The sequence below is a fragment of the Dendrobium catenatum genome, unplaced genomic scaffold (assembly GCF_001605985.2).
Source record: "Dendrobium catenatum unplaced genomic scaffold, ASM160598v2 fragScaff_scaffold_1608, whole genome shotgun sequence".
Taxonomy (NCBI): Eukaryota; Viridiplantae; Streptophyta; class Magnoliopsida; order Asparagales; family Orchidaceae; genus Dendrobium; species Dendrobium catenatum.
The window spans coordinates 6,535,135-6,554,327 of record NW_021320070.1 but is presented as its reverse complement, the minus strand read 5'-3'; the positions used below and the strand labels follow the sequence as shown (position 1 = coordinate 6,554,327).

General features: G+C 34.8%; 1 protein-coding gene across 3 annotated transcripts in view; it reads left to right on the top strand.

Moving 5' to 3' along the window:
* LOC110106389 (zinc finger CCHC domain-containing protein 8) overlaps window positions 1-19,193 on the top strand; it is a 47,764-nt gene that overhangs the window by 27,549 nt on the left and 1,022 nt on the right. For all 3 annotated transcript variants that reach the window (XM_020836280.2, XM_028700984.1, XM_020836279.2), the window contains 2 exons: window positions 6,561-6,807; window positions 11,806-11,869. In XM_020836280.2, the coding sequence (XP_020691939.1) occupies window positions 6,561-6,807; window positions 11,806-11,869 (311 nt within the window). The remainder of the gene's footprint in view (window positions 1-6,560; window positions 6,808-11,805; window positions 11,870-19,193) is intronic.

Genomic DNA, 19,193 nt, shown 5'->3' with positions numbered 1-19,193 from the left:
CGATTACATTTCAATTTTTGAAAACTTGGCTCCTTGAAGGGAGCCACTGCAATTTTTTCTTACTTGAAACATGGAGCCTAATTTGATTTTTATTTTTTAGATTATCTTACGATTGTTCAGATAAGGGCGTAGAAAACATAAGTTATCTTAAGAGCCTAACGTGATCAATGTCCAGGCCTCACCCACAAAAAACAAGAGAAGAAACTAGGAAAAGCAGTGCATTTCTATGCGCCACCAGTAAACACTTCAACACAGCTTTATTATGAATATAAGTACAAGTAGGAAAAAGAGTCCACATTTTTTACAACAGTTTTGGCAAGCTGAGTGCCTGCCATTAACGAACCACGTAACATTTACAGACTCTACTTGTGGGTCCAAGCTTTACAACAAGTTCTTTGGGCTTCATCTTCTTTGCTCCCTTCCTTTGCTCCAAGCCCCCACAGGAATTTTACATCCGATTTGCTACAAATACATGATAAAAAAAAAAGACTAAAATCTGCAACAACAGAGTTAGGAGGAGCTTTATATAATGAAGCATGTAATCATCTCAAATTGGCCTAACACTTAGATGCTAAGGTGCTAGGCCCCCTGCTTCTAACCCTATTGGCGGCATTCCCACTGGGGGTTGGTTCGTCACATATACAGAATAGTTACCGAAGTCTTTGTGGGGGTTTGTAAAATACGGTTTGACCCAATCAAAAAGGATACGGTGGTGTGTTTTGGGTGGTACGAAAATCTGCTAACAGAACAAAATCCTTTCGCACGCAGACCTGTGTGGTGGGGCCAAACACGCGGATTCTGAAGATTGAGAAAGGCTTGGGAATGTGCCTTACCTTGCGTACAGCAAAATCCTAAACGAGTACTGTTGAGCTCGACTGGGAGCGTAATGATATGACGCTGGGCAAGCAAACAAATTAATAAAATCATGACATTTTACCTCCCTTGCGTGTGGACAGACCTCCTGCACACGAGAACAGCGTTATGTCTATTTACTAACCCACCTTAAGGGACAAGTGCAACCAGTACGCGAAACTATTCTACCCCAAAAAAGGAGCAATCAATCCACAACATCAGATTCAATATACGCACACAAAGAAAAATCCTAACCTAGCATGCGCTAAGGGGCGTGCCAACTAAGTGTGTGAGGCTTGGTGTATGTCACACTAAGGGTCTCCTAGATTTGTGCCTCTAGAAAACAAGTGTCTCCATCATGTGCTTCTCGCGTCGCACATACACTATTTGAGTGTGAAATTTTCTCTGCTTACATTTTGAATCTTATATACTAAGCTGATGTACAGAAATTCACGAACTGAGACACACATCCAGATCTGATATGATACGATAATGATGAATGTTGATTAGCTCTCTTAGTTAATCTAGATAATGAGAGATGACAAGTATCTATCTCATACAGACTCTTTAGAAGTTAGGAGGAGGAATCCGCGCTATAGCTTTCTCGGCTGGAGTATTACAACTTTAAGACTGTTGAACCGTATAAAGTGAATTGAAAATTATGCTGAGGCTACAAATCAAAAAAGATGCCTCCTTAGCCTTGTTGTATTCGTAAGAGGTGTTTGGTAGTTCATTTGGAATTTGAATAAGCAAATAAAGTTGAATCCACTTATTGAATCATCGAAGTTCGAATATGAGAGAAGATTTTAACTTTGGAGATTACGATGATCAAACTGAGACCGTCATTGAACGTGCTTATGTTCAATGATTGTTTATTTAGTCTTGAAATCTTAAGAGTTCCTGAAGTACCGTCCAGCCCAAGAACGTTCTAAGAAGTATAATGTGAATTTGCGCTTTACACATTAAGATTACATGCTCTGTCCTGGCGTCTGCAATTGGGGATCCAAAGTAGAGAAATCGTTCAGTCTCACCCAGATTTGGATTAGGAGAGATGAAAGAAAATTGAGATCTGATTCCTGCTGAGTGATAATTATGTTGTCCTAGAATTTATTTTCAACTAAACAAAGATATATAGATGGATACTTGTTGAATTTTGTGATTCAACAAATAGGTGACTGTCATTGTTAATTCAGGCTCAACACGGCGGATGGAGATGGATGAGATTTCATACAACTCCGTGGCGCAAGAATATGAGTGAATTTTCTTAATGCTACCAACGGAAGAGGTGTCCATCGCTACCCAATTTGACTATATAGGAAAAGATATGAAGATAATGCAAAATTGTGTAGTAGATTGCAGAATCAATGAAATTCTTGGATATTATTGTCTAAAGATGTTGCATTCTCACTAATTTAGATTTAGGAGGATGTATTCCCTACAACTTTGTGAAGTGTGCTACATTGGCTAGGGAGCCTTAAGGTTTCGCCTAAGTTTTAGTGGTATACCTTCCCCGGGCTGTCCAAGCGCTCCGATTTTTGTCCAAGTTGCTGTCCAAAGTCCGCTCCAAGCTCCAAAGTCCCTCCAAGCTCCGATTCAAGCTTCAAAGTTGCTGTCCAAGTCGTTCCGGAACCTGCCGCTGCTGTCCAAGAAGATTCGAAGGCTCCAAACTACTGTTTGGAAGGTTTAGGAGCCTCCTTTTGCTGTTTGGAAGTCTCCAACAGCTCCCGATTCGCCTCGAGGTCGCCGGAGATGAAGAAGGAAGAGAGTAGAAGCCTTCCTTTGCTGTTTGGAAGCTTCAAACAGCTGCCTTGACCACTGCGAGCTCGCCGAAGTTGAGGAAGGAAGGTGTAGAGACTTCCTGAAGCTTGAAATCCCGGAAACTCTGGCGAATGAGAGGGACAGAGCTCTCGGGGGGTTCGGCCAAGGGTCCAGGCGGAGTCGGGCAGGTATTCCGCACGTGAGGAAGGAAGCTCGGGCGCGAGAACTGTCCGTCGCGGTCTCTGTTCGGGACGGAACACACGCGGGAGCTGAATCCCGCTCCTCTCTCTCGCTCGTTCGCTCTCTGCGTCGGGACGGAAGACACGAAAACAATAGGGGGAGCCGAATGAGCTCCCCACTGCTTCTCCCGCTCCCTTAGAGTCGCACGCAAGCAGAGAAGCCGCCCGATCCGTCACGTCTGCCTGCTTCGATTCGTGAAACGAGGAGAAGAAAATCTACTCGAGTAGATTTCTGCCCAACTGATTTGAAATTGGGTGGGATTTGTGATTCGATCCTAGCCCTAGATCAAGAAATTTGATTTTAGAAATCAAATCAGCTTATGATTTCATTAGTTAGGGCTGAAATTGAGTCCGAATTGGACTCGACCCGAACCGATTTGGGTCGGTTTGGGTCCGATTGAGTTCAACCAACTTAATTCCATAAAATTGAACTCGAATAGGTGTCGAATCACGTCGAATTAGGTTCGACGATGCTCGACGGGGTTTGAATTGATTTGATTTGATTTAAATTAAATTAAATTGGATTTGATTTAATTCAATTGAGGCTCGATTAAAAGTAATTTTGCCTCGACGATGATCAATTGAATTGGTCGAGCGCGATCGAGCTTTGTCGGGCTCGATCGGGGTCGAGTCGATGCGAAAATATTCGTCAACAGTTTCTTGTTGAGTTATTAATTGCAATCAGCCGCTATTTCCTCCAAATTGTGAAGTGCTATGGAGAGTTCTATAAAAGAAAGGGATTAATAATACTTATAGTCTGCCAACTTATCTCATATGACAAAATTTCTTTGATTTATTTCAATTTAGTATCATAATATTAATATTTAAAATTGCAGTGTTTGATATTAATATTCATCTGTTATCATTTCGTATGTTCAACATACATCAAGGTTGCCATGATACGTGAAATTCAACATTTATGCACTTAAATAAATGCAACAACAACAACAACATCAAGCCTTTGTCCCACTACGTGGGGTAGGCTACATGAATCCTTTTTTGCCATTGTGTCCTGTTAAAAATCAAATTCTAAAAAAAAAAAAAAAAATCTTGAATTTCAATAACTGTTATGTTCAATAACTGTTATTATGCACTTCAATAAATAATATAAATTTTTTTATTTAAAAATATCCTGAATTTCTTCAAACAGGCGATTAAAAAATGTCATTAGACATGTCAAAATTATGTTATGTTCAATTTGATGAAATAACTACTTACAATCAAATAGAATATAGGATTTGACAATTATAAAATTCTAAGAATTATTTTCTCTTGATATTAGAGATTGTGTATCTCACTTGAATTGTAGGATCTTCTTTAGAATGAATGACCTGATTTCGTAAACAATCTAGCCATTAACAGATTCCTCAAATTAAGACAAATTCCTAATTTTCCTCATTGAAACTAAATTAATTAACATCAAACAATATTTTTATGTTAAATTGATTTCTCCTTATTCACGCCTTTAAACGTATAACTAAAATCTAAACTCTATTTTATGATTCTTAACGATTTGATTTTTCCTCTTCTTTTCTTTGTATTTCAACGTCTCTCCTTAATCTTATTTTTAATCTTCTCTTTCTCTTTTTCATCTTCTTTCCTTCTTCTTCTCTCCTCTTTCCGTCCCCTTCTTCTATACTCTTCTTCCTCTTCTCTTCTTCCTCTCGTTGTCTTCTTCTTCTTTATTTTCCTTGTGTTTCCTGTACTAAAGCCTCTTTTCTTCTCCTCCTCCTACTTTTCTTCTTCTCCTACTTTTCTTCTGCTTCCCCTCTTCCTCTTTCTTCTCCCTTTCCCTTTCTTTTCCTTCTCTATTTTTTTCTCTACTTTTCCAGTTTTAGCTGTACTGATCATCTTTCCCTTCTATTCTAAAAAATTTGCCTCCAGGTGCCGGCTATGGGATGGGATAAGGATGACTTAGGCTTAGGTTTAGATTATTAGGTAGTATAATTACAAGTAGATAAGTATTAATTTTTAATTCAATTTAATACTCCCCCCACGCTTTCACCCAGCTGTGGGAATTTGGGAATGGAAGGGTAAAAAAGGATAAGGGTGAAATTGGAATTGATAGAATAAGGCTACTCGAAATGTAACTGATCAATTATATAATTAAACTATCCTACAAGCTATTCCTATCGTCAGTTTTTAATTTGTTCTCGCATGGCACAGAATTTAGGAATATTCCATTTTTGCTGCAGTACCTTAATCACTGCTATGGTGAAATTAAATTTAAAACTTTGGAAAATTTTAATTTATTGAGGAAATTACATAATTTTATATAGGTATATCTTTTATATATGCATCTATATATCAAATTGATCGAAATTGAATGTAAAATTTTATAAAAATATTTTAAAAAAAATTAAGGGCTTACAAAATATGGGGTATACTTTTTAAAAGAAATTTTCATCTCACCAAATTTGAGTGTTGCAATATGTATTAGGGATTGCTCAAAAAACTATTTTATTTCTAAGTTAAAAGTTTTTTAATTTCCTAAGCAATGTGATTTCTTATTTATGTAAGCCTAATGCTCACTTGGACATTCCTTTTGAATAGATTTGTATTACCATAAAAAAATGTTCAAGACAAAATGTATGGCTTCTTATGTAGAATGGTTTATAATTTAGATTTTTTTTATGCAGCTAGGATAATGACATATATGCAAATTATGTAATGAAAATTAGGATTTATACATTAAAGACCAAGGTACAAAAACCTTACTTTAGGTGCAAATACAAAATACGATTGTTAGAATCTAAATGATATTGCATTGATGAAATGAATATGAAGATAGAATGAGAAATTAAAGGAAAAAAGTTGAGTTAGAACGGAGAAAATCCCAAAAGTCTTCAGACTATTTGTGTGTAGCCAATTTGGCCTCAGAGTACATGTTTCTCCATTTTGGTCGCTCTTTTATGCAAAATTGATGAAAAATAGTCCCTCATATTATAATTGTGATATAAAATTGATCCTAATCTAGTCCCTCGGTTATACAAAATTTATCCTAATTTAGTCCCATAAGATCCATTTTTTATCAATTTTATTTAGTTGAGGGGCTAAGTTGAAAAAAACATGATACTCGGGGACTAAATTAGCTATATATAAATAGTTGGGGGACTATTTGGAAGTTTACCAAGTTAAAATTAAGAAAACTAATCTTTGATTACTGTAGATCTTTTACATTTCTTGAAAATTATAAAGAAATGAATACTAGGTTAGAATTACTTTGTCAAACTGCTCAAACTGAATTCCTTTCAGCTTATTGGTTCATAGATTCAGGCTAACCTTCTATATTTTATTGTCATTAGTGATTATTGAATCTTGAAATTTCCATTTAAAAAAGGAGAAATGAAAAATATGCTTCTTAGGAATAAAAGAAGTTAACTGCCAGCATATTTGGAAGAATGAGCATTTGTTTGTCAAAATTAATGCCACCACCTCTTTATGTCCAATGAACAGTCTGTACCTACTGCTGTGAATTTTTTTTTTTAAATTAAATATTGACTTCTGTTCTCAGCGCACCTTTAACTGTAAAGAGTATCGTAGATTTTTTTGTTGATATTTTGACTTTTACATTTGGCAATTTGGTGCTTTCAATAACTCTAGATATGAGATTTTCCTCATTTTTTGTTGTTATGCTTTTTTTTTTATGAAATATTATCTCCTTAAGATTATAAATTTAATGTCCTGCTTAATTTTTGTTTAAATTAATAGTGGAGTGCAGGCATTGGTAGCTTCCCGTTGCTTCAATTGCGGCTCTTATAGTCATGCGGTGAAGGAGTGCCCAAAGCCACGTGATAATATTGCCATAAGTAATGCTCGCAAACAGCATGGTTCAAAACGGAATCAAAATGCTGGTTCTCGTAACCAAAACCGATATTACCAGAAAAGTTCCGGAAAGTTTGATGATTTAAAAGCAGGAGTGCTAGGGCCTGAAACAAGAGAATGCTTGGGTATTGGGGTAATTAATTCCTTTGTCAATTGCATTCTATATTAGTAAATCGCCTCCTTTGAAGCATATCTAATTGTTGTGCTGAGTGCCAGATGGCATGGACTTTGTGTGGGTACCCTTTTTCATTTTTCTAAAGAACTTTCCAATGTTCATAAAGCGCGCACCAAGTGATCTGGTTATTTCCAGAATCGTTCTCATTTCAGATTTCCATCCTCATTTTCTCATATTAGCATTTTGTCTTGTTATCTTTTTCATATAACTTTGTTTCTCGTCAATATGGTCAGAAATATGAACTTATCTTCTAATGCATATGCTGCTGATTTTAGTCATTAAATATGTGCGTAAACACGTTGGCGGACACAGTTGTGTCCTACGCATTTCATGTCCTGGTTTTTTTGCTTAATTTCCATGTCACATCATCTATCTCATGTTGTGTCCCAAGCCTTGTATCCTTATCCATGCTTTATTGACTTCTGGTATTGTGTAGAGGATAATGATAGTCAGCTATGCAATTGTAGAATAATTTTGTATCGCTTAAATTGCACATATATATTTACTCATGTGCTTGCCTTGATATTGTTTTTGGTATATCTACCTGAGTATCGGCACGCCTGCCAGATTTGGACTTGCCTGATGTTGGTCTAATGTATCCTACAGGTAAAAGGGACCTGATATTTCTCTTATATAGACTCCCTACCTTTCATTAAAAAAATTTACGTCCCTTTATTTTAAAAGTATTATTTAAATTTATAACTATACTTTTAATTTACGCCATGTGTATGGCGTGGTTTAAAAAAAAAAAAAACTATACTTTTTAATTCAGAATATGAATAAATCAAATTATCCACTTTTCAACACATTTCCTATTTTAACTCTCAGATAGCTTTCAGTTTATCTGATTTAATTGTATTTGCATCATTTCATCATTTCATTTGAAATTGATTTATTAATCCATATATAATTATTAAGTCCAAGTACTTTTACAATTTTTATCATATTGTTTGGTAAAAATTTTTATAAAATGCATAATGAATACTTTTAAATTGAGTAAAGATTTGAATATCATGTACTTCAATTTTTTTTTTAAATAATTGGACACAATGGAGAAAAAAGGATTCATGTAGCCGACCCCACGTAGTGGGATAAAGGCTTGATGTTGTTGTTGTTGTATTGCTCATTTGTCAGTTAATTTAAATATTCTTAGTTGTGTATAAACCTGTAAAATTTTTACATTACGTATTGCTATTGAAATATTTTTGTTACATGGCATGAAAATTTTGAGGGGCATAATGTTAAAACAAATTGTGATACTTAAATAAATTTATTAAACAAATAAATTTAAATAAAAAATTACAAATTCATAAAGGTGCTATTGATTGTTATATTTTGAGTGCATTGCATTTGAGATGCAATTATTTTTAATTTTTAATTACTTAATTAAGATTAAAAAAAATCCAAGGTGTTTCAAATACCTTTAGTAGGTCATTTTTTTGATAAATTTGGAATTCACTTGATTTGAACGAATGTCAAAGTCATTGCGCCTCATGACCTCGCTTCCCCACTTTTGTTTGCAAACTTATCAACTTCTCGTGCTTGAGAAATTGCCATCCTGGTATCCTTACTTTAGTGACATTCCTGTACTCACAAAATTTTTCTCCCAATGTTGACCACATGACTTCGCCACCTCAAGAACTCATTGCCTCGGCAATGACCTTGCACATTCATCCTTTGACTATTCCCTCCCTCTAGCTGTCCTCATTCCAACATTGGCACCAGCCTCTCTAGGATCATCGACCACACTGACTTATCGCTCGCATCCCATGCCATAATCTGTTTTCAAAAAATATGAAAAGAATGTAAAGAATATAATTATATATAAATTAGATTGATGTTACTTTCAACCAAACATAAAAAAATAATTCCCTGAATTTTTATTATAGCGAACTAAACAATCCTTCGTATTTCAAAAATAGTGCATTTAATTTACATTGTATTTAATTCGAAACACAGGTGTTCTAAATACTTGCAAATCAACGACTCCAAAAAAGAACCCTATGCAAAAAATGAAATTGTGCCAATACTTTGCATGACTTGCATGACTTTTCTAATCACCATGAAGAGAGGATTGAATGTTAATTATAATAATCATAAGTTTTTTTATTGATGTGATCTAGAATTTTGTAGAATTTAAATATGGTTATAATATAAAGGTACTCTTGAATCTAAAAGCTTTTTTTGGAGGTTTTAAGAAATTAAGAAATTAAATGAGTATTATTTAAAATTATGCAATGCTTTCGAACTAATGCTTATAAATTACAAAGTCTAGGAAGTTTACAGTTTAGTCTAGTTTTCAATATGTATGATTTGATTATATCATTAATCTTCTGCTAATATGTTGGATGCTTACCTATTTTCATCTCCTAGTAATCACATCCAACATCATTGAAGACAGTTCCACATTTCCTATTTTTGAAGCAAATGTTATATAAAGAAAATTTATCCACTACTGATGAGACATATCTTATGCACTAGCATAATAGACCTGTTTGTGATAAATCAGGGATTACTTTACAGAAAATGTAAATTCTTGTCTTGATTTGTTTGATTAATTCCAAATGTTAAATTCCTAAGAGTCGAAGTTATCCAATCCTTAAAGATTTGATGGAGATTTATAATTTTATGTTTGTCAGAAACATCGTACAAGTAAATAATTGTTCAAATTCAGCTTATTTAAATTTTGTATTCATCATACTGTTTTTAAGGTATTTTTAGTATGTCTATGTTCCATGAAAAGATGTGTTCTTTCATCTTGATGATCCTATTTGTTTCATCTTTGTTTTTTGTCCGTTTTATGGGTTTGTTCAATCAATAAATTTACTCTTGAGAAGCTCGATTGGTAGTTTTTGTTATGGCTTGTTTGGATAAGAGCACTGTGGCAATCATCATTGACTCATTGTTTTCTCCCAATGGCCCTGCTGATTACTTCCCAATTCCCATAAGCTTCTGATGTCTTCTCAATTTCAATTTATTGTTGCTGCCGTTTTCACCTTTTGTGATAGGATTTGTTGCTTTTTGTAGCACCAGTTCTTGCATTCTTGCTAAAGACATTTTAGGGGCGTGCTCCATTTTAATTCCATGACTTCAATGAGACTTCAATGTGAACTGGATTTCCGGATAGATGGGAAGTTTTGACTTTTATGTGCTTTATTTGTATTATGGGGTTGGCACTTTTTCACATAGAAGTGACTGAGTTCTGAATTGTTGAATCGAAACAAGGCATGATTTCATGCCATCACATCTATTGACTTAGGGATTAAACATTGGATAAGAAATCACAAAAGATAATTGAGGCATGTATGAAAACATCTTTTTTGGCTCAATAAAAATTTCAGATTTTTTTTTGCTTTCAGTCATTTGTATGCCTGTTTGATGTGACATTCATTTCTGTGTGGTGCAAATGTTTTACAAAACTTGTAGGGGTAAAACACATCTCATCCTCACTTTTGTGTAATTTACAATTTTCTGCCTAATTATTGCTTGATTGTTGCTGCAAGAGTCCTGATTTTAATCTAAACTGCTACAAGTGGAATTTCAATTGCGGTGAAATTGCTAGCTGGTTTTTTGTTGATCAATTTCTTATTGATTTTTTTAGAATTAATCAATCATTGTATTATCATCTTATCCAGCTTTCTAGGATTTTCAAGTTTATGCTAAAAAAGTAAAATTTTAAATTAGTGGTAGTGTGGTACTCGTTATGTGAATTCGTATTTCTTTTGGCATGATATGTATTCATTAAATCATTTTAATTGCGTTGAAAATTTTAGACCCTTAAGCATCTATCATCATAGCTGGCATGTTATGACTACCTGAATTACACTAAATTATAGTTTTATCCCAACATTTCTTTTGATCTGATGATACAGGTCGTAAAATATCTCTCCCATGGTTCCTTGCTGGTGTGAGTGAAACAATGTCCACAGGGCTGTGCCATAATGAACGTAGAAGTGAGCATATTGGCTGGGAGTAAAATTGATAAAGATAAAAATTTTAAATATCTATAGCTGATGCTGCAACCATTCGCATAAGCTTTAGGGGTGGTCTCTGGAAGACAAGATTATAGAAGATGTGATGAGAACTCGTTTACTTACAATGGAGTGCGCATGGACTTTCTAGAGAGAACAAGGGAGCAAAAGATAACAGTAACGTAGGAAAACGGTCAGGTTATAAGATTTAAAGAAACGGATTAAGTTATACTTTAGAAATGATTTGACTAAGGGGTCTGGATTATTGACAACTATTATGTATTTTTCTTGTATTTTTACGCCAGTTGTTTCTTGACATCTGTAAATAATATGCTGACATCAATATTTTAAGCTGACATTTAAATGCCGTCAACTCGAATGACATCCAAATACAGTACTATTTGTGTGCAAAACCAAATAAATGCCAGGCTATTTGTACACAGAACTAAACAAGTTTTGGCACCCTAAACTCTAAACCCTAAACTCTGGTAGTGTTATCTCAGATACCACTAGCTACCTAAACTATTCTTAATTCCAAAATGCAACTTCAACCCTGAAGTAATGGTGAGAAGGGTTCTATAATAGTGGTACTAATGGCTGCTGGTTATAATGATGATGACAGAATCAATAAAAGCATTGTTGGCTTACTTGATTTCTATGCGATTTTTGTACAATATTTTGATTTTTTCATAGAATGGTTGGTTGCATGTATCTATTTTCTTATTCATCTTGATTTTAAGTTTTTAATTGGTGACAGTTTAATTTGAATAACATGATGTTACATGAATTGCGTGATATTTCATGGAGCATGAAGACCTCTGCTTTGATTATATGCCAGACTGTCCTTATCGGTTTCTTAGAGGAAACATGTCCTTTTCTTTAAGGAAAATAAGTTGTGAATTTGTGAGCTCCTTACTTAGCAAACGACTGATTGATATCATGCTCATAATTTCTATACAATTGTTTTCTATCTTTTTGTTGGCAGGAACTTGATCCACCACCGTGGCTTCACCGTATGCGTCAGTTGGGGTACCCACCTGGATATCTTGGTAATCTGGACTCTTTTAACCTTATTCATTTTTACACAATTATTTATATTTTCTTCTGATTTGTTTATTGTAGATTTTGTATTCATATATAACTCTAATATAAAGGTTAGGCAACTTCCCTATTTGCAATAATGGCAGTTCAGGGAGCCTATTAGTTGCTATAACTTTAATCTAATTGCCCTAAAGAGTCAATCGCTACATTAGAACCTTGCTTTTATTATTCTCCTCATGTAATGGCTCTGTTAGATTCTTTGAAGTTTGTTTTATTTTGCTGATAAATCAAATTAAATCTTGAAAGATAATCTTCTTGTATGGAAGATAAATATTTTGCTTATTCAAGCTCCTGCTTTCTTTATATGATGCTTAAATCCTTTATTTTATGCGGCTCTTCCGACACAATCTGAGTTGCATGCACTGTGCGGCCAAAAGATGCCATCCTCTATACATGGTGTCATTTGATGAGGTCGGTGAGTCAGTTTTTAACCATCGCTGGAACCAATTTTTTGGGTGTATAAGACAGTGACCATTGATGCTATCGCTCTCATAATTGGTTGTGCAATACTGCAATTGGAGTTTCTGTAAGCAGAGCCAAGAGGATTGATAATAGTGCTACTGTTGTTTTTCTTCTTTTGTGGTTATTAAAATTATGCACTTTGAAATTGGGGCTCAGGATTTAGAGCATCACGCCTTTTTGTGAACCCATTCAGTTAATTATAAGGCCTAACAGAGATGGGCAATCCAGTAGCACATTTCTTACCAATTCCCATCTTGATTTTTAATCAAGATTGAATGAGTGAAAAATTTGTCTGTTTTGATCGTCTCCAAATATACATTACACTTCATCATTATCTAATACAAAAATGTGCATAAATAAAATCATTAATGGACTATAGATCGTCTAATTAAACTTCACATAAATACATATCAGAAGTTTTCAATTTATATCATACACATCTTCTATAATACATCAAAAACTAGACATTCAAAAAGCTATTGTATATAATAAAACTAATCACTTATCTACTATCACACCTGCTCCTATCCTTTCCTTGAAACCAAAATTTTGATATATGATGAGCTCTAAGCTTAGTTGGATAAATAAATTTACTATAAACTTCAAACATAAAGAAAATGAATATATCATATCTCGCTATATCTTGCTGATTATATGAATTAATACGAGCATTTATCTTTATAATTTTACAAACATTAGACCTATGAATAACTTGCTCGTTGTACTAAAGACTTGGTATCTCATCGAAATTAAAGGATCCTCTTTGTGATAGATTTTCTTATTTTTATCTCCCTAAAACTTCGATCTTTCATAAACAATTTAAAATAATAATTTTCTTAACTTTATTCAAATTCATAAATCATAACTCAATCGAATACAAAATAACATCAAAATAACATGTTTACCTCAAAAGAATTTTTCCTCAGTGAATCCTCAAAGTCTATCTTCTTGATTTCAAACCCAACTCACGGAACATCAACACATAAATCTGAATTTCTTATCAAAATCCCTTTCCTCCTTACCCTTTTTTTTTGTGATTCTCTTCTTTGTCTTGTTTTCCTCCTCTTTCCTTTATTCCTCTTCTCTGCTGCAGTGATGCACGCAAAAGTAAGCAAAAAAATTAAGAGGCCCCTAATTTTTTTGCTAGAAAAATAAAACTCTTTCTAGATAACAAAGTTACACAAATATTCCCAAAAAGACATAAATACGACAAACTATAACTTTTTTAAATAAAACATGATGCTTACAACATAGGACACTTACAAAACACTCACAATCGACTCAAACAATACACCTAAAGGAGCTCTTCTTTGCTTGGTTGAGAAGAAGGATACAGGTGAAGTGGCACTTGCGTAGAGAAGAAAGAGATAAGGAGTCGAGACGAAGGAGGAGAAGCTCGCAAGCTTTCCTAGACAAGGAGAGGAAGAAGTGGCATAGCTCGCAAGCTATCCAAGAAAAACCCTCAGGTTCTTTCCAAAAATCAGCACATAATAATCTTTTTTTTTTTTGAAAACATAAAACATCTCCTATTTATAAGACCAAAGAGGGCAGCCAAACAGCCACCTAAAACATTAATTAAAACCTATTAGATTTATGGAAATGAAAGACCAACAACCATAAAACTTCAGCCCTCCCAAACGGTTCAGCAAAACAGAGGAGATTCACGGGAACCAAGCAGAAAACCCACAGAACCAAGCAGAGAACCGCAGAACCGAGCAGCCCAACATGGAACCAAGCAGCCAACCACAGAACCAAAGGGGCAAAGGGACAGGAAAACAGCCAGCCACAGGAAACCAAGGGACAAGGCACGGGAAAACAGCCAGCCACGGGAAACCAAGGGACAAGGCACGGGAAAACAGCCAACACAAGAAAACGAATAGACAAAGTGGAGGAGAAGAGGTAAAGTCCACTAAAAATGAATTCAAGACTTAATAGCAAACCTTTTGGGATTAATGAGCTAGGAAGTGCAATAAATCTCCCATTTAATGAACTAAAAAACAGCTCAAAGTATTAATGAGCTAGAGAAGTCAAAACTGAAATTCAGGATTTGATTTGACTCCCCTGCCTACATCAGACTCCCCTATTTGAAAAAATCATCTCCCGATGAGTTGCCTTTTGCTTTCTTCCGAGGAGGCAAAGAAGGTGCATCCAGCTCTTGAATCTTTGCCTCGAATTTCTTCAGAATTTTTTCTTGCTCTTTCTCGATTTGTTCTTGAAGATATTTCTTTCTTTTCTCGTATTTCTCATCACATAAGAACATGTGATATTGAAGTTTATATAATTTGTTTTGAAGCGGATTTGTTGAACTTCCTTCCGTTGGAACCCATCTATCCAATGAAATTTGGACTTCACAATCTTCTGGCTTGCTTTCTCCTTTGACTGAATTAATTTTTTTGTTCTTTTCCATTTTTCTAAAAGACTCAACAAAATTTAAATTACTTGACACCACAGACTTACACGACAACTGCTATGACTCAACAAGACATACAACTTGCTTTGACACCAAATTTGATGCATGCAAAAATTTGAGAGAGGTCCCAAATTTTTTCAAGCAAATAATTCTCTTCCTATAACTTAAAAGATACTCAAAACACTACAAAAATTACATAAGATAAAGCGACAACACTTGCACAAAACAAAACACAACTTTAATATTATAATAAAAGACTCTTACAACTCTTGATACTTACAAACGACACATAAACAAACAATTTAAAGATATAACGACACATAAGATAAAACGATACATAAATAAAGTAAGCAAAAAAATTAGGAGGCCCCTAATTTTTTTGCTAGAAAAATAAAACTCTTTATAGATAATAAATTTACACAAATATTCCCAAAAAGACATAAATACGACAAACTATAACTTTTTTAAATAAAACATGATGCTTACAACATAGGATACTTACAAAACACTCACAATCGACTCAAACAATACACCTAAAGGAGCTCTTCTTTGCTTGGTTGAGAAGAAGGATACAGGTGAAGTGACACTTGTGTAGAGAAGAAAGAGGTAAGGAGTCGAGACGAAGGAGGAGAAGCTCGCAAGCTTTCCTAGACAAGGAGAGGAAGAAGTGGCATAGCTCTCAAGCTATGCAAGAAAAACCCTCAGGTTTCTTTCCAAAAATCAGCACATAATAATCTTTTTTAAAACATAAAACATCTCCTATTTATAAGACCAAAGAGGGCAGCCAAACAGCCACCTAAAACATTAATTAAAACCTATTAGATTTATGGAAATGAAAGACCAACAGCCATAAAACTTCAGCCCTCCCGAACGGTTCAGCAAAACAGAGGAGATTCACGGGAACCAAGCAGAAAACCCACGGAACCAAGCAGAGAACCGCAGAACCGAGCAGCCAGCCGCAGAACCAGAGGAGCAAAGGGACGGGAAAACAGCCAGCCACAGGAAACCAAGGGACAAGGCACGGGAAAACAGCCAGCCACGGGAAACCAAGGGACAAGGCACGGGAAAACAGCCAACACAAGAAAACGAATAGACAAAGTGGAGGAGAAGAGGTAAAGTCCACTAAAAATGAATTCAAGACTTAATAGCAAACCTTTTGGAATTAATGAGCTAGGAAGTGCAATAAATCTCCCATTTAATGAACTAAAAAACAGCTCAAAGTATTAATGAGCTAGAGAAGTCAAAACTGAAATTCAGGATTTGATTTGACTCCCCTGCCTACATCAGACTCCCCTATTTGAAAAAATCATCTCCCGATGAGTTGCCTTTTGCTTTCTTCCGAGGAGGCAAAGAAGGTGCATCCAGCTCTTGAATCTTTGCCTCGAATTTCTTCAGAATTTTTTCTTGCTCTTTCTCGATTTGTTCTTGAATATATTTCTTCCTTTTTCTCGTATTTCTCATCACATAAGAACATGTGATATTGAAGTTTATATAATTTGTTTTAAAGCGGATCTGTTGAACTTCCTTCCGTTTGAACCCATCTATCCGATGGAATTTGGACTTCACAATCTTCTGGCTTGCTTTCTCCTTTGACTGAATTAATTTTTTTTGTTCTTTTCCATTTTTCTAAAAGACTCAACAAAATTTAAATTACTTGACACCACAGACTTACACGACAACTGCTATGACTCAACAAGACATACAACTTGCTCTAATACCAAATTTGATGCACGCAAAAATTTGGGAGAGGGCCCCAAATTTTTTCAAGCAAATGATTCTCTTCCTATAACTTAAAAGATACTCAAAACACTACAAAAATTACATAAGATAAAGCGACAACACTTGCACAAAACAAAACACAACTTTAATATTATAATAAAAGACTCTTACAACTCTTGATACTTACAAGTGACACATAAACAAACAATTTAAAGATATAATGACACATAAGATAAAACGACACATAAACAAAGTAAGCAAAAAAATTAGGAGGCCACTAATTTTTTTGCTAGAAAAATAAAACTCTTTCTAGATAATAAATTTACACAAATATTCCCAAAAAGACATAAATACAACAAACTATAACTTTTTTAAATAAAACATGACGCTTACAACATAGGACACTTACAAAACACTCACAATCGACTCAAACAATACACCTAAAGGAGCTCTTCTTTGCTTGGTTGAGAAGAAGGATTCAGGTGAAGTTTGGCACTTACGTAGAGAAGAAAGAGGTAAGGAGTCGAGACGAAGGAGGAGAAGCTCGCAAGCTTTCATAGACAAGGAGAGGAAGAAGTGGCATAGCTCGCAAGCTATTCAAGAGAAACCCTCAGGTTTCTTTCCAAAAATCAGCACATAATCATCTTTTTTAAAAAACATAAAACATCTCCTATTTATAGACCAAAGAGGGCAGCCAAATAGCCACCTAAAACATTAATTAAAACCTATTAGATTTATGGAAATGAAAGACCAACAGCCATAAAAGTTCAGCCCCCCCAAACGATTCCGCAAAACAGAGGAGATTCACGGGAACCAAGCAGAAAACCCACGGAACCAAGCAGAGAACCGCGGAACCGAGCAGCCCAGCACGGAACCAAGCAGCCAGCCGCAGAACCAAAGGGGCAAAGGCACGGGAATACAGCCAGCCATGGGAGACCAAGGGACAAGGCACGGGAAAACAGCCAGCCATGGGAAACCAAGGGACAAGGCATGGGAAAACAGCCAACACAAGAAAACAAATAGACAAAGGGGAGGAGAAGAGGTAAAGTCCACTAAAAATGAATTCAAGACTTAATAGCAAACCTTTTGGGATTAATGAGCTAGGAAGTGCAATAAATCTCCCCATTTAATGTACTAAAAAATAGCTCAAAGTATTATTGAGCTAGAGAAGTTAAAACCAAATTTTAGGATTTCATTTGAACCCCCCCCCCCCCCCCCCCCCCCCCCCTCTGCCTTGCCTACATCATGCAGGTCTACACGACCCTGTGTTTTCCAACCGAAAGGTTAAGGATTGGGAAAAGAGAAATGCAAGTGTTAATGCATTAGGTAATCTATAATTATATAATTGAATTCATAAGATGTCTAATTTATCTCATAGGATTAACAAAACTTAAGTGACCACAAATGGACAATTAACAATCAATAATAGGACTTGATATCTCATCGAAATTAGAGGATCATCTTTGTGATAATTTTTCTTATTTTTAACTACCTGAAACTTCGATCTTTCATAAACAATTAAAAAATAATAATTATCTTAACTTTATTCAAATTCATAAATTATAACTCAATCTAATACAAAATAACATCAAAATGACATGTTTACCTCGAAAGAATTTTTCCTCAGTCAATCCTCAAAGTCTATCTTCTTGATTTCAAACCCAACTCACTGAATGTCAACACGGAAATTTGAATTTCTTATCTAAATCCCTTGCCTCCTTCCCCTTTTTTATTTTTATTGTCCTTCTCTTCTTTTAGTCTTGTTTTCCTCTTCTTTCCTTTATTCCTCCTCTGCTTCTTCTCTGTTGCAGGCCTACGACCCTGTCTGGTCCAATTGAAAGGTTACAGGATTGGGAAAAGAGAAATGCAAGTGTTAATGCATTAGATAATCTATAATTATATAATTAAATTTAATAAACTTTATATTCATCACCGCCTTCCATTTCCAACTCCTCCACTAAAAGTGGATTTTGCCAAAAGCTAGTACAGTGCAGTATTGCTTTGAACGATAATTCAAATAAAAAAATAGTGTTTTTAATCAAAACATAGGAATTAGATTAAATTAGTACATTGATTTATAAATTCTATTATGCTAATCGTTATATATATACATCAAATTATATGAAATATGGAAATTTATAAAAATATTTTTGAACATTTTCAGAATATATGAAAAATGGCGTATAAATTTTAGAAGAAGTTTTCATTTACTTTTTTTTTATATTTTTGAGTATTACATAGAGTTCGACTGCAGACAACTGCATAAACCTTGTCTGGCGGTGGTCAAGCAAATTAGCTTATATCTTGGAGTTTTTAGCATGGTTACTTTCAATTGAAATTGTCCATCACTTCTACATCCCCTAGCAGTTTATGTGATCTATAGTTTCTGTAAGTTATTCTTCACTTAGGCAGAACGCTTTTAATTTGCCCATCACTTCCAGATACCCTAACTGCTCCTATCTGTTTCTGCGCTTTGTAGTTCTTATTCTTCACTTTAGAAGTTTACTTCTAACTTGTGAAAAGAGCTGGTGAGTAGCATGCTGAAATTTTTAATCTTTGACCTTTGTGAAGATCGTCAATGCATTTATCCATAACAAAAATTAGATGGTTTGTGGCTGGATTAATCATACTGCTATTAGAATTCACTTCGCTAAGGACATCCATTTTGAAACCCTTTTATT